Below are 15,949 nucleotides of genomic sequence, written 5' to 3' on the forward strand. Positions count from 1 at the left end.
CATGTGGTTCATAGACATACATACAGGCACACCATTCATACACATAAAATGATAAATCTAAAAAATATATTTAATGTTTAGCCAGACTTCGTGACACACCCTTACAGTCTTAGCGCCCAAGAGGATGAGGCAGGAGGATCGTGAGTTTGAGACAATTTACTCAAGACAACTTACTAAGATCTCATCTCAAGAAAACAAAACATAACAACAACAACAACAACAACAAAACCCCCAAACCAGCTGTCTTAGTTAGGGTTTTACTGCTGTGAACAGACACCATGACCAAGGTAAGTCTTATAAAAAACAACATTTAATTGGGGCTGGCTTACAGGTTCAGAGGTTCAGTCCATTATCAGCAAGGTGGGAGCATGGCAGTATCCAGGCCGGCATGGCGCAGGAGGAGCCGAGAGTTCTATGTCTTCATCCAAAGGCTGCTAGTGGAAGACTGACTTCCAGGCAACTAGGGTGAGGATCTTATACCCACACCCACAGTGACACACCCATTCCAACCAGGTCACACCTATTGCAACAAGGCCACACCTTCAGATGGTGCCACTCCCTGGTCCAAGGATATACAAACCATCACATTCCACTCCCTGGTCCCCATAGACTTGTTCAAAAACATGAGTCTATGGGGGCCACACTTAAACATAGCATAATGCAAAATGCATTTAGTCCAACTTTCAAAGTTTTCATAGTCTATAGCAGTCACAACAATGTTAAAAGTCCAAAGTTCAAGGTCTCTTCTAAGATTCATCCAATTTAATTAACTGTAATCTCCAAAGCAAGGTAGGAAACCAGCTGGGCAAACTCCAAACTCTGCATCTCCATGGCTGATGTCAAAGCGGTCTTCAGATCTCCACTCCTTTTTCATCTTTGTTGACTGCAACAAACTGCTTTCTCCTGGGCTGGTTCCACTCCCTGTTAGCGGCTTTCCTCAGCATGTGTCCCATGACTCTGGCATCTTTAACATCTTTGAGTCTCCAAGGCAATTTCAATGTTACAGCTTCTTGTTTCAGTGTCTGGGATTCTACTTGATCTTTTGGACTCCTCCTAAGGGCTGGCATCACTTTTCCAGCTCTGCCCTCTGTAGCACTTTAAGCTCAGGTTGATCCACTCCACTACGGCTGCAGTTCTTGGTGATCACTCCATGATACTGACATCTCCAATACACTGGGATATTCCACTCCAACTAGGCTTCACCAATAGCCTCTCATAGGCTCTCTTCAGGGTGCCAAGCCTCAAATCCTTTGCATGACCCCTTTAGTCCTGGGCCATCAACTACAGCTGAGGCTTCACCTTCTCCAATGGCCTTCCTTGGCCTCTCACAGTGCTAAGCCTCAGCTTCTCTCCATTATCCCTTCATTCCTTCACAAGCAGTACCACCTGAGTGACTCTTACATATTACCAAGTCCAGCCGCAGCATGAGGTGCAACCTTGGTTATCTCTGGAACACAGCTTCTTTGTGCTCCCAGAAAACAATTTCCAGAAGATTTCACCTCAGTGATGCTTGTCTCTTCTTAATCACTGCTAATTCCTTAGCTCCAGCTAACCAGCATCAATTTTCCCAGTAGTTCCTTCCATTCTTAACTCTAGAGCCAGAGCCACATGGCTGAAGCTGCCGAGTTCTGCTGCTTACAGGAACTAGAACATGATCCCCTTGTATTATTACATTATCACTAGCTTTATGTTTTCTAAACCCTTCACTGCCTAAGCTTGGCTATCCTGATTCTTGCTCGGTAGATTGACCTTGAATGTAGAGATCAGCATGCTTGTCTCATGGGATTAAAGGTGTGTACCACCATGCCTGGATCTAATTTAGCCGGGTAGGATCTTGCCCCAAGGTCCCACTCCCTTAATCTTTATCTCCTAGAACACAAGATTTTGCTCCATTTCACTTCCTGGTACTCCTTTAATACTCAAACCATATATTTTATATTATTCCTTTCTAAGCTTGCTATGCTTATTCAAACTTCTCTTCATAAGACTTAACCAGAGAACAAAGTCTCTGCTGGGCTTTTTTGAAACTTCTTTTGTCAATGCAATTAATCCAAGTCTCTTCACCTTAGTCTCAGGCAAACTTTTCAGACAAGGGCAAAAAGTAGCCACATTCTTCACCAAAATACCACAAAACCAGTCTTTATGCCACATTCTGAAATTCTTCTCCTTTGAAATCACTTGGGCAAGGTCAACACAGTTCAAATTACTCCCAGCAACTAAGTCTTCCATATTCCTACTAGGATGACCCATTAAGCCCCATTTAAAGCATTCCATTGCTTTCCAAATACAAAGTCCCAAAATCCACATTCTGTCAAATAAAAGCATGGTCAGGCCTATCACAGCAATACCCCACTCCTGGTACCAACTTCTGTCTTAGTTAGGGTTTTACTGCTGTGAACAGACACCATGACCAAGGTAAGTCTTATAAAAAACAACATTTAATTGGGGCTGGCTTACAGGTTCAGAGGTTCAGTCCATTATCAGCAAGGTGGGAGCATGGCAGTATCCAGGCCGGCATGGCGCAGGAGGAGCCGAGAGTTCTATGTCTTCATCCAAAGGCTGCTAGTGGAAGACTGACTTCCAGGCAACTAGGGTGAGGATCTTATACCCACACCCACAGTGACACACCCATTCCAACCAGGTCACACCTATTGCAACAAGGCCACACCTTCAGATGGTGCCACTCCCTGGTCCAAGGATATACAAACCATCACACCAGCCAAATGAAAATAGTATCTACAAAGATTGAACATAAATGACGCTACTGAATTGTATACATTTAAATGACAAAATTTTATATCATCATTTTCTTTACCACAGTTAAAATGTTTTTAAAATAATAAGCAGATAGCTCCAAGGGCCAAACAAAGGTTAATAATCCAATCTGCAAAAGACAAGGAAAAGCATGGCTGGACATATTAGAGGTGAAGGAGAGAGAAAGTCCATGCAGAATAATGACCAGACTCCAAAATACAGCGTTGGGACGCCGGAATGCTGCTCTCCCTGAAGCGCTACCATTTGAAAGGTCCAAGGATGACCCAGCATCCATTCACCCCGCCCCCCCCACCACACACGCTGTTTCCTTCTTCATGTTCCTTTTTTCCCTCCCTACTCGCTCTCTCTCTGTCTCCTCTCTCTCTCTCTCTCTCTCTCTCTCTCTCTCTCTCTCTCTCTCTCTCTCTCCTCCCTCCCTCCCTTCCTCCCTCCCTGCCTCCCTCCCTCCTTCCCCCCTTCCTGGCCCTGGTTTGTCAAAGTCAGTCCATTGCTTGCAGCTAACACAGACCTAACTAGAGAATGCCAGCCCTGGGACAGGTATCTATCTCTACCTCTGTGTCCCACATTACCTTGCGTGTAACGAATGCTAAATGCAGTTTATTGACAGAATGGGCTAGGAACCGTCCTCTAAGCCTCACCAACCAGCTGCTCACCCACCCCTGCTCCAGGCTGCTTTTCTACTGTGGGTGGCCACCATAGCCCAGAGTCCATGGTCTCACTTCGCTCTATCCTCAACTGCCCACTGCTTCCAAGGAACCTTTCCAAAGTCCCCAGAGATCTTCCCGCTACAGAGGAGGCCTAACTCATTCCACACGTTCTGAGACCTGTCTGGATCACCTCTCCAGCCTCATATCTTACCCCACCTACTTTATCCATCCCAACGTCCTGCTCTCGGCTGCTGGAGATGTCATCCTTGCTTGCCTGAGCAGTCCTTCTCGCTCGGCTTTTGCTACCCCAAGTCCCCGAGGAGTCCACTTCTCATGCCTCAGTGTCTCATACTTGTATTCCCTTTGACTTCCCCAGTGGGTTGTAGGCTCCCTCCAGCCCCGGCCTAATGGTGTTCAACCGTCCCCCACCTGGCACAGAGTAGGTACCAGACAAGCACAGGCTGTCTGGGTAGAAAAAGAAGCCCAGTCATGGCTGACAGAGTACAAAGTGCTCTGCAAACACGAGGAAAGGAATTAGCATTGTTTTTCTTGGCTAGGTGTCAACACATGCAGATCCAGTGACCTTGCCTTACTTGCCAGGCCGAAGGCTGGGAACCTCAGACGAGGGGAGGTGGGTGTAGAATGGGAAGGCCATTGCTCAACATGAAGGCCCAGTTACCCAGGGCACTGAGTGTCAACATGGTGCCTGCCAAGTGACTCACTATGAAGACCACAAGGCTCCTCACTCTGGAGGACCAGGGAGGAGGAAGAAAGAAAGCAGGAAGCAGGTGCCATGACCTCCTCCGTCGATGGCCCAAGCCTCTTTCCGGGTGTGCTGTTTGTCACCATGCAAGAAGGTGTGACAAGAACAGAGCTGTTCAAGAAGACCAGCCCAGAAGACTAGCTGCAGGTGACATGGCTGATTCCAAAAGATACAGAGAGGATCCGCTCCAAGACAGCAGTCCTGTGGTCCCCAGAGACCTGCTAGAGTGGACTCCCCTCTGCACACGTCTGGGTCAGGCTGTTGGCTCCAGTCTCCCATGGTCTGGCTCCTGCAAGGGCGAACTGAGGACACAGGCCTGGGGCCTCCACCCTCCACGTGCTACAACTGTCCCCATTCTGGGTTCCCTGTTCCCCACTCCCAGCCAAAGCTTGCCACCATGCTTTTCCAAGAATTTTAAGTCCACTGTTTCTAGTATGCTCAAAGCAAAAACTACCTCTTCCCTGAGACTTTCTTCGATGTTTAGTGTAGACGGGCAAGTTGATAACACATTGAGTACAACTATAAAAAGGATTTTCTGTACTGGGTAAACAGAGGTAGAAAGACCCACCCCAAAGTGGGCAGTCTGTTCTATGAGCTGTAGTTTGGAAACAGTGTTCACTACTCAGTTTCCTGACGGGAAGGGACTGAGACCAGCAATGCCTTTGCCTGCAGTCATTTCTGCTCCAACCTTAAGCTGGAATAAACCCCGTCTTCCTTAAGCTGCCTTTCTCAGGGATCTGTTTCAGCAAGGAGAAAAGCGACCTAAGTTCCCTTCCCTCTGACTCAGCAGAGAACCCGAACTGAATTTCCCACTTTCTGTTTGGTTGTCTGTGTGGTTCTGCAATGAAACCCAGACATCCTAGGCAGAGTTCTACCGGTGTTCTAAATCTCCTGCGCCCCACGTCTCCTGCACCCCGTGTCTTCTGCGCATGTGTCTCCTTGCATGGCCACCATGCTATTTATGATTGATCTCCCCAGCCCAGAGACAGCTCAATGCCTGTTTGTTGCTTAGAAAGAACATGGAAAGGAGCACACAGAAATAAGCAAAGTCAGGCATGCTAACTGTGGTGCTTGGCAGGGAGAGCCTCTGTCCTCCATTAAAAAAACAATACATCTTGAAGAACTCACTAACAAACTACAGCAGATTACTGAGGCCTCCATAGCCAGGCCTGTTTGCTGAGCTTCAGACCCTTGCCCCCAAAAAAGGTAGGCTCTGAGGACAAGACCCAAGACTCTGGCACGCATCTGCAGAAGAACACATATGTGCAGTCACACAATACATACATGCACACAAACACAGACACACATGGATGAACACACGCAGATAATTCCTTATAAGTTATAATATTCGGGGCTGGAAAGATAGTTCGCAGGTTAAGAGCACTGGCTGCTCTTCCAGAGGACCCAGGTTCAAATCCAAGCCCCCACATAGCAGCGATCACCTGTAATCCCCTGGGACTGGAGTTACAGATGGTTGTGACCACCATGTGGGTGCTGGAAACTGGACCTGGTCCTCTGAAAGAGCAGTTCGTGCTCTCTACCACTGACTCATTCCTCTCTAGAGCCCGTAGGATAACTTCCAGCATGCTTAAGACCGATAAGGTTCCCAGAGCCAGAAATCCTTGGGTTTAACTGCAAAGAAGACATACTTCCTGCCCACGATGTTTAGAGACCTGCACCAACCCTGAGAGTTCTCCTGAGAGTCCTTCCGCACAAGTGGCCAAACAACAGCCCAGCCCCAGGTCCAAGCAGAGGACTGCAGCTCTGGAGCCCACTTCAAAGGTTCCTGGCAGCTGTGGACCAACCCTGTGCTCTGGGCAGGAAGCCAATAACTCCCAGGAAGTGCCAGGCACTGCTTCCTGTGCCACCGTGGCAGACGGGAACTTTCTGTGAACACCACACACAAGACCAACAAGGAAAAGCCCCTTGCAAAACAACGCTGTATTTTTCAGGTCCTGCCCTGGGCTCAGGCCGTGGTTCCAGCTCTCTCAGTGCAGGCTGACTCATCAACCGCCGTAGCAGGCCTTCCAACAAGGCCCGCCCCTGAAGCTGTGGGCCCCAGATACACAAGTGGAGACAGGAGGCTTCCTTTGCCAAGAAATTCCCTTTCCCAAAAGGTAGCAGTCTCCACCCACCCACCACAGCACCTATGGTTAATCTTGTGCTTATCAATCATGGGCCCCCTGCGTGACCGGGAAAGAAGGAAGGAAACACAGCTTAGGTTATTTTTTAACCTAAAGGTCTGGTGGGCAATGGCTGTCACAGATCATACTCAAAACTGGGCAACTGTGGGGACAGGAAAGGACAGAGATGGCACTGCACAGCTGTTTAGCAGTGGCATCACAAGCTCCCGCATCACGTGGGTCAGTTCCATGTGCAGTCGCAAGAACTGAATTGAAGAGGTTTCTATATCCAGACTCACAGTGCCGTTACTTCTTCTTCTTTTTTTTTTTTTTTTCTCGAGACAAGGTTTCTCTGTGTAGTCCTGGCTGTCCTGGAACTCACTCTGTAGACCAGGCTGGCCTCGAACTCAGAAATCCGCCTGCCTCTGCCTCCCAAGTGCTGGGATTAAAGGCATGCGCCACTGCCCGGTGTGCTGTTACTTCTAACAGCCCTAAGGGGGAAATGGCCAAGTACCCCTTGACAGAGGACTGTACACCATTAACAGCCAGACTAAAAAAAAAAAAAAAAAAAAAAAAAAAAAAAAGATAAATACTAAGCAATTATAATTAAGTAACTTCAAATTCAGAGGAAAAAAAAAAAAGGATGGTCACCAGGGGGTAAGGGCATGCAAAGAGGAAGCACTGTTGAATGAACAGAGTTTCCGTTTTACAAGAAAAAGAGTTCTAGAGATTGACTGCACAGCACTGTCTAGCCAGCGCTAACATGTATGCTTTGGTTTTTTCACTGTTTGTTTCTCTGAGCCAAAGTCTCTGTATTCCAAACTCCACTGCTACACATCTGAGGATGGCCTTGGGCGCCCAATCCTCTTGCCTCCACCACCCAAATGCCGGCATTACAAAAGTGGACCACCATGGTTGACCCTTGGAAAAAATATATATTCATACCTACATATATTTGATATTGGGAATTAAACCTAAGGTCTTACTAAGAATGACTCTATCGCTAAATATACAAACTACTGTGTGTGGGGTGTGTGTGTGTGTGTGTGTGTGTGTGGTGTGTGGTGTGGTGTGTGTGTGTATGTGTGTGTGTGGTGTGTGTGTGTGTGTGTGTGGCGTGTGTGTGTGTGTGTGTGTGTGGTGTGTGGTGTGGTGTGTGTGTGTATGTGTGTGTGTGGTGTGTGTGTGTGTGTGTGTGTGTGGTGTGTGTGGTGTGTGTGTGGTGTGTGTGGTGTGTGTGGTGTGTGTGTGTGTGGTGTATATGTGTGTAGTGTGTGTATGTGTGTGTGTATGTGTGTGGTGTATGTGTATGTGTGGTGTGTGTGTGTGTGTGTGTGGTGTGTATATGGTATGTGTGTGGTATGTGTGTGGTGTGTGTGTGTGTGTGGGGTGTATGTGGTGTGTGTGTGGTGTGTATGTGGTGTGTGGTGTGTGTGTGGTGTGTGTGTGGTGTGTGTGGTGTGTGTGGTGTGTGTGGTGTGTGTGGTGTGTGTGGTGTGTGTGGTGTGTGTGGTGTGTGTGGTGTGTGTGGTGTGTGTGTGTGTGTGTGTATGTGTGTGGTGTGTGTGTATGTGTGGTGTGTGTGTGTGGTGTGTATGTGGTATGTGTGTGGTGTGTGGTGTGGTGTGTGTGTGTGTGTGTGTGGTGTGTGTGGTGTGTGTGTGGTGTGTGTGTGTGTGGTGTGTGTGGTGTGTGTATGTGTGTGTGGTGTATATGTGTGTAGTGTGTGTGTATGTGTGTGTGTATGTGTGTGGTGTGTGTGTATGTGTGGTGTGTGTGTGTGTGTGTGGTGTGTATGTGGTATGTGTATGGTATGTGTGTGGTGTGTGTGTGTGTGGGGGTGTATGTGGTGTGTGTGTGTGTGGTGTGTGTGTGGTGTGTATGTGGTGTGTGGTGTGTGTGTGTGTGTGTGTGTGTGTGTGTGTTAACATAATCTTTACATTGTCTTTTGGTCTCATGTAGCCCAGGCTAGCTTCAGGGATGACCATGAACTTCTGGTCCTCCTGGCTCCAACTTCTAAGTGCTGGAATCACAAGCGTGTGCACCATGCAGTCTTCTATGGTGCTGGGAGCAAGCCCAAGCCTTTGTATATAACAGACAAGCATTTTACCAACCAAGTTACATTCCCAGCCCTAATAGTATTTTTTAAAAAGATTTATTTATATTTTTGAAATAATTTTCCTACAGGGTCTCTGTGATGACCAAATCTGTGGTTCTCCTGCTTCGGCCTCTGCAGCATCTGGGATTGCAGGTAAGCACCACTGTGCCTTGTGAGTTATTAGCTGTTTATGACAGGAGTCACGGCATCGTGTATGGACTTACTTTTATTTTTCAAAAGTCCAGATAAAGTAGTAAGAAAAAGTGACTTAGAAGGATATATCTCAAAATGTCCACAATGACCGAAGTCTTCATTTTCCCAAACAAAAAGTGGGGAGGGATTACTAAAGCCTAACTTGTGATGAAGCCACGTAACTAAAGCAAACATTAATAAAAGGCGTTGCTATGATGCTCACAATGACCGCCCAGTAAGCACGCTTCTCTCCAGCCTCACGGGTGAGGAGTGCTAACTCAGGGAAGAGCAGATTCATTTCAAGACCCGTGAGGTAAAAACCCCAGAATGGAGAGCAGATGCCAGTCCTTCCCTGCCTTCAGCGCAACCTTCCAGTGTGTCTTCCTTTGCCCTCAGCACCCACCAAGGCTCTCCAAACCCCAGGCTCTTCTCTCACCTACCACTGGAGTGTCTAATGGCTGAGCTATCAGCCTGCTGGAGGGAGGTCCACGTATGCACGCTGACTTCTCAAATGCACTCCCCAAGCCCTACCTATAGCCCACACCCCAACTCCTTCTGAGGAGAGTGTTATGGGTTAAATGTGAAATGTCCCATGCAGGCTCGTGTGTTCAAATATCCACTAGTTGGTGGTGCCATCTCAGGAGGTTGGCGAACTGTTACAAAGGAAGGCATAGCTGCCTGGCCTCAATGCTTGTCCAGTTCTCTACTCCTTGATCAGCCAGTGTGAGCCAGCAGACTTTTGTCACCAGGTGTGGTGTTTTGAGTGTGTTTGGCCTGGGGAGTGCTACTATTTGGACATGTAGCCTTGTGGGAAGCAGTGTGTCACTGTGGGCGTGGGCTTTAAGGCCTTCGTCCTAGCTGCCTGGAAGCCAGTCTTCTGATCGCCTTCAGAACAAGATGTTGAACTCTCAGTTCCTCCTGTGCCATGCCTGCCACCTTGATGCTAATGGACTGAACCTCTGCACCTGTAAGCCAGCCCCAGTTAAATGTTGTCCTTTACAAGAGTTGCCACTGCCATGGTGTCTCCTCCCTCCGATGGGGCCACCTTGCCTTCACTGCCGCAGACAGAAGAAGCAGCATCTTTAGCCTGTTTGGTGTCTCTCAGCCCAGTTGGCATTTAGTGCATGCGAGGTAAGCGGGCAGTGAGCACACCCAGCCTCCTCCTCAGTCCCCCCTCTCTAGCTGGAAGCCAGCCCCTTACTCTGGGGCCCATCGCCTGGGGCAAAAGCAGTGGTATCCCTTCTCCACAAGCCAGACAACCTACACCATGGGAAAGAAGCCAACGCCAACACCCAACTCCTGTCACACCAGGGCAAAACACAGCAAAAATAAAACCAGATATGCTACCATGTCCTGGAGCAGCTTAAGAAGCCATAGACTCCCCAGTGAGAACAGGGTATCTTAGGATTGCACTAGCAGGAAGTGAATAGAAACAACCACCATCGGCACACCTAAGTCCTTTGAGGAGGAAGTGGGCTGGCTCGGGGCCCCAGAGCTCTCATAACTGCTTAATCTGTATCCCTCCTCCCCCAGAGTTCACTACATGTGGACGAAGGTCACATTTCTTCAGTGCTAATGAGCTGGCCTGCCTAAATCTGGGCAGGAGAAATGGAACCAGTCTGGCTGAAACACAGGGCAGTGCTGGTCCTGAGGGACCCCCATCCCTATCCCCAATCCCACCATAGCGGAGCAACAGTGATTCCCAAATTAGGAAGCAACAGCTAAGGTCTGGAAGGCTCAAGGGGCCTCCAGCATTAGCACACTGAGGTACCAGGAAAATGGATGGGGCAGGCTTGAACAGAGTGCCAAACAACCTAACCACTGCAGGCCCAGGATGCTGAGAACAGGCCTTGAAGTATCTTAGAGCTAGTTAAAACCTCAGGGCTTAGACACTCAGAAAAGAGGGCAGCTTGTTCCCTGGGCCCATGGAGGTCTCAGACTTAGACCTTTGAAACGAGGAGCAGACCATGGAATGCTCTATGGTGGGGCAACCCTCGTTCAAACCTCTAAGACACCAACCAAGATACCTGAGCCTCTCTGCCAGCTCTCTGTTCCCAAGGCCCTCTCAGTGGGACAGCTTGCCCCTCCCCCACATGGCCATCACCCACTTCCCTGGGCTCTCACCTTGCTTGTAGCTACCAATGGTCCATTCCAGGTTCAGATCACCTTCCTAGCTCACTGGAAAAGGCTCTACAGTCAGGCAGTCCCTCTCCCATGGTGGCTCCCACTGGTACCTCTTGAACAAAGGGGATGAGCCCAAAGCTGGAGTCAGAGAAGACTGGGCTCATATGGTGACTATGCTGTTCCGAGTGTGACCTGAGAGAGCCATGGCAGCCTGGCCCCAGAGCTTTACCCTCTATTCCTTTGACCTACTGTGGTACCAGCACCCTGATCTCCCTCTGAGGAGACCAGAAGATCAGACAAGGGAATCTCACCCCTGCCCAAGCCAACAGTCTAGTTGTGGTTCATCATAATGGGCATCACCAGGCCAGATGGATAGGGCTTTCCATAGACGCTTAGGACATAGACCATAGGACACCTGGGATGTTCCGCTCACACTAGAAGGGGAGCTGTCCAGCAACAGCAGCCGCCCATTCTTCACAAACTAAAGGCTGAGAGCCAGGACAGAGTCTCCCATGAAACAGGCCTGGGGTCAGCCAAGTGGCCAAAACACCATGGCCATGCAGAGTCCATGGCCATAAGCTACAGACCTGCCTGCTTTGTGGGTTTCTATTTTCTGCCTTTTAGAGACAGCAGACTTCACTACTGTTAAGACCGACTAGCCGGGCGGTGGTGGTGCACGCCTTTAATCCCAGCACTTGGGAGGCAGAGGCGGGCGGATTTCTGAGTTCGAGGCCAGCCTGGTCTACAAAGTGAGTGCCAGGACAGCCAGGGCTACACAGAGAAACCCTGTAACGAAAAACCAAAAAAAAAAAAAAAAAAAAAAAAGACCGACTAAGACTGGGCAGGAAGGAACAACGGCACCAGGCAGCACATACCCCCAGTTCTGGAAACTTCTAGAATGCTGCTTCCCTGGAGCCTTAACCACAGCAGGCAGGCTCTGCTCACTTGCCCACTGGTCACACAAGGGAAATGACCTAGCTGTTCATCCCTAACAGGTGCTTGCTCAATCAACTGCTGAGAAATCATATTTCTTAGTGGAATGCGGGTCAGAGACTTTAACAAACACTAGAGGCCAGGCCCCAGGAGGAAGGAACCCACTGAGTAGACAGAATAGGGTGAACACACCACATAGGCTCCGGGTGAGCTTGGTGGAGGAGAGGCGCTATACTCTGAATAACTCAGGGAGACTCACTTAGCCTGCTCAAATGCGATGTTGGGGGGTTCATGCTCAAAGTCAGAAAGAAGGATAGGAACCAGCTAGGACAGTGACTCAAGGAAAAGCAAGGGACAGAATCCCAGAAATGTCTTTTCATGAAGGCATTTTCTTCTACTTTAGTGGAGCAAATGTATTTCTCCATTGTTTTGGGTTTCTTTCTACATCTGTCCATTTCTGTGCACACAGCATAAAAGTCAGAGGACACCTGTCAGAGGTTAGTTCTCGCCTCTCACCATGTGAGTGCCAAGGACTAACTCAGGTCACCAGGTATGGTGGCCTGCTGAAGAACAGCTCCCATAGGCTCATACATTTAAATTCCCAGTCGCCAGTGAGTGAAACTTTTATAGGATTGGAAGGATCAGGAATGTGGCCTTGTCAGAGGAAGTGTGTCACTGGGAGTAGGCTTTGAGGTTTCAGAGTCCATGAGGAGCCCAGTCTCTCTCTGCGTGCAGATAAATGTGTAGCTCTTAGCTACTTCTCCAGCACCACACCCTGCTGCCACGTGGACCGTGGACTAATTCTCTGAAACTGTAAGCCAGCCTCAATTAAACGCTTTCTTTTGTAAGAATTGCCTTGGCCGTGGTGTTTCCTCACAGAAATTGAACAGTGACTAAGACATCTTGCTTGACTGCAAGAGCCCTTACCCACTGGAATGCCATCACACAAGAGGGCCATTTTGCCAGTCCTCTGCCGCTTCTGAATGAAGCTGACATAGAGAATTCCTCTTTTTGCCCTTAGAGCAGTTGGACGGCCAAGTATTCCCTGACATGGTATAGAGACATACATGTGTCAAATGCTGCTCTTTGGACAACAGAGACCCAAACTACTACAACTAAGGTCCCTGTCTCAAGGGACCAATGAGGTTTAAAGTCAGCACCTCTGACACTCTGGGAACAGAGCTCTAGTCAGATAATGAGTGTACCTTCTGTTCTTCTAGGATGCCCTGAGGGCCACAGCCAAGTCCCTCTGCTCTAAGGGGGAAGCTATGATTGGGCATGCCTTTGTGTCTTTGAGGATGGGAATGGAGGGGCCAGAAGCCAGTCCTGAACCCCAGAAAGAGAACAGCAGCTCACATGTGGCCCCCCTCAAGTCTCCCAGGCTAGCTGGCTCAGGCCCAGCTCTAACCCAGAAGCTCTGTCCTCTCCCTCTTAGCAAAGGCTAGCACCAAGTGAACCCCACACTTGAAAAAGGGGGTGCTGAGGAGACTGCTCAGGGGTTAAAGGGCTTGCCGTACAACCATACAGACCACAGTTGGGATCTCCAGAACCCACATAAGTGCTGGGTGGGAATGGCGGCCTGCTGTACTCTCAGTCTCGGAAGGCAGAGACAGCATCCTCAGGGCAAACTGTGTGTTTGAGAGACCCTGCCGCGGTGAGAATGGAAGAAGAGCAACTGAGGACTCTTCCCAACACTAACTTCAGAGCCCCACATACATGCATGCACACACATGCATGAGGACCCAAACATGCATATAACACATGCGCATGCACACACACACACACACACACATGCACACGTGTGCAAAAATGAAAAAAGAAAAAGAAAGCTACAGTCTGACAGCCAGAAGTGCTGGAACTCGGCCAGGCTGGCTCATTCAGAGGTCACCCAGAAGCAGAAAGAGCCAAAATGGACAGGCTCCTGGGACGTGGAGGATGCTATACGTGATGTCCTGGGTAAACGGCTTCCCTCCCACCACCTCCGTTTCCTGATCTAGAACACAAGGATTTGGTGTAAAGCCTTTCCGCCTACAATCCTGAATGCTACTCCAGAGGATGCCCAGGTTAAAACCCCCGCTCTGTGAGCTCTGGCAGGAGCCACTGCAACCTCTGCTCCTCACGTGTAACCTGGGGTCTTCGGACCCAGGTGAGTCACGCCTGACTTGGCGTGAGGATGTGATGGCTGCTATGACATTACTCTGTGATCTCCGGGCTCCTGCTGTCACTGCCTTCATGCTCTCAAAGGAAGCCACAATCAGCCCTTCTTCCCATCTCTTTGTGAGCCCTCCGGGTGAAGGGACCCACGAGATCCCACAGCCTTCGCTAGGTCACAGCACGCACACACTGACGGCCACGCGCACGGTCTCGAGCACACTCCGGCTCAGGCAAAACCCCGGCATGTCAAGCAACAAGTGTGGTCACTGCAACAGGACAGGGAGGACAAGCAGAGGAGTCAGGCAAGTGGCAGGAGAGGACACATGCAGCCACCGAGGGGTGGGGGAGCCAGCACAGCCTGCAGCCAAGTGGCCCATTCGGCCCATGCGAGCAATGTCGGATCCTTACCTCCCTGGCAGGACCTCTGACCACCAGGACTGGGTTCCCCCAAGAAGCTGGAGGCATGCTGGAGAGAGTAGAGAGCAGGACACAGAGAGCATACGAACTGAGCAAGGCTGGTAGGAGAAAGGCCTGAGAAGGAGCCCCAAGGGAGAATATTCAGTTCGGGATGTCCACAGCTGAAGTGGTTCCCACGAAACCCCAAATATCTGAACACCAATATACATCATCGCTCCCCAAGACTGGCCTGGGGCACAAGGTGCAATCAGAGGAAGAGGTACCTCCAGCCCACCTGTCCTGGGAAACTAACTTGGTAGGTTTCCTAAAAATAGTGGACTCGATAGGCAAAGGACTCAGGGACCTCAGGTCCCCTTTAGCCACAGTCCAGGTCCTCTACAGATGTCACAGTTACTCTAATGAGGACCCAAAGCCTACAAAGGAACGCATCTGTGTCGGGACAGGGAGGGAAAACACATTTTCCTATGTTAGCATCACAGACTGGTGGTTCTGGCTCTTGCTCCAAATGGGTAAGTTTGGGCAAGGCACATTTTCTCTCTGGGTCTCAACCCTTCTTCAAAAGTGTTCTTCAGCCTGGGAGGGGACAGCGTTCCTCCAGGACAGGAAGTCCTTATTTGGGTCTCAGCAGCCCCTCTCTGCTCACAGCAGAGCCCCCGCACCTGGAGAAGGAAACACCAGGCCCGACAAGAACTGGCACACCCTTTAAGGTTTTCTTGGTCTGGTTATGCAACTCAGCTGGTCATGAGAACCCTGGAAGGGTTGGTATCACAACCTCCCTTTAGGTCAATTGCAGCCAAGAAAGGGAAAGAGGGCATCCAGTGTGGTGGCTAGTTGTCAGCAAAGCCCAGGTGAGAACCCAAATCCACCAGTCCCTTGAGCACTAGGCTGCCCGGAGCAGCCCTCCTAGAACAGCATTGTGTAGCCAATGGCCTGGGGTTTACATCTAGACACTGCCTTGTAGTCCCCCACTCACCCCACATGGCTTTCACTACACCAAGTATGCTGCTGCCTGCTCCAGATGCCAGAGATCAGAGTGGGCCAGTGGGGCAGCATGGGAGCCCAAAGAGGCGTGCACAACTACCTTTGATGACAAAGGCCTCCGACAGCAACCGCATCTGATACAGGGGCTTGTTCTCCACGGATATGTCATCAATCCCGGCCCGTGCATACATGCTGACGGCGTCCCGGTACGAGCCCTCCACATAGTGCAGCTTGCCCAGGATCAGCATGGCTTCACACATGTACTGTGGCTGAGAAGACAAAAATGTGTTAGCACATTCCCACTCCAAAGCTTCTACACCTCTCCTGCTGAGCTACGAGCCACGGTGTGCCCCAAGACTCTGTTCAAAACTCTTTCTCCTCCTCCAGGAAGTCTTCCAGGATGCCTTGCTACACTGCCTCCCACAGCTTAGATGACCCCTAATTGCTTCCTGTCTTCACTTCAGGCAGCTCTAGAGTTGAGCCCTGTCTTCTCTCTCCTGAAGCCCCTACAAGGCTCCGATCCAGGCTGACTCCTCAGAAACTCAGCACTTAATCTGAATACTTGGCGGCAGGGAATGAGCCAAATTTTATGGAGCCCCAAATTTATAGAGTATGTGTGTGTGTTTATGTGTGTGTGTGTACTAAGTGAAGTTAGAGAAATGAGGTGAAAGGCTTTAGGAAGAGCTCATGAGTGTGCTGAAGCTGTCACCCACACCCTGCAGCAGGTTTTTTTTGGAAGGGG

The 15,949-nt window shown here is 49.7% G+C and overlaps 1 protein-coding gene across 4 annotated transcripts in view; it reads right to left on the reverse strand.

The window, feature by feature from the left end:
- Ttc7a (tetratricopeptide repeat domain 7A) overlaps nucleotides 1-15,949 on the reverse strand; it is a 102,014-nt gene that overhangs the window by 76,331 nt on the left and 9,734 nt on the right. For 2 of the 4 annotated variants that reach the window (XM_021186046.3, XM_029471351.2), the window contains exons 3-4: nucleotides 15,308-15,476; nucleotides 14,218-14,340 (exon numbers count right to left, since the gene is read on the reverse strand). In XM_021186046.3, coding sequence (XP_021041705.1) covers nucleotides 14,218-14,340; nucleotides 15,308-15,476 — 292 coding nt within the window. The remainder of the gene's footprint in view (nucleotides 1-14,217; nucleotides 14,341-15,307; nucleotides 15,477-15,949) is intronic. The other 2 variants (XM_085833194.1, XM_021186047.3) reach the window with 2 other exon arrangements.

The sequence above is a fragment of the Mus caroli genome, unplaced genomic scaffold (genome assembly GCF_978045245.1).
Source record: "Mus caroli unplaced genomic scaffold, Mus_caroli_1 scaffold_18, whole genome shotgun sequence".
NCBI lineage: Eukaryota > Metazoa > Chordata > Mammalia > Rodentia > Muridae > Mus > Mus caroli.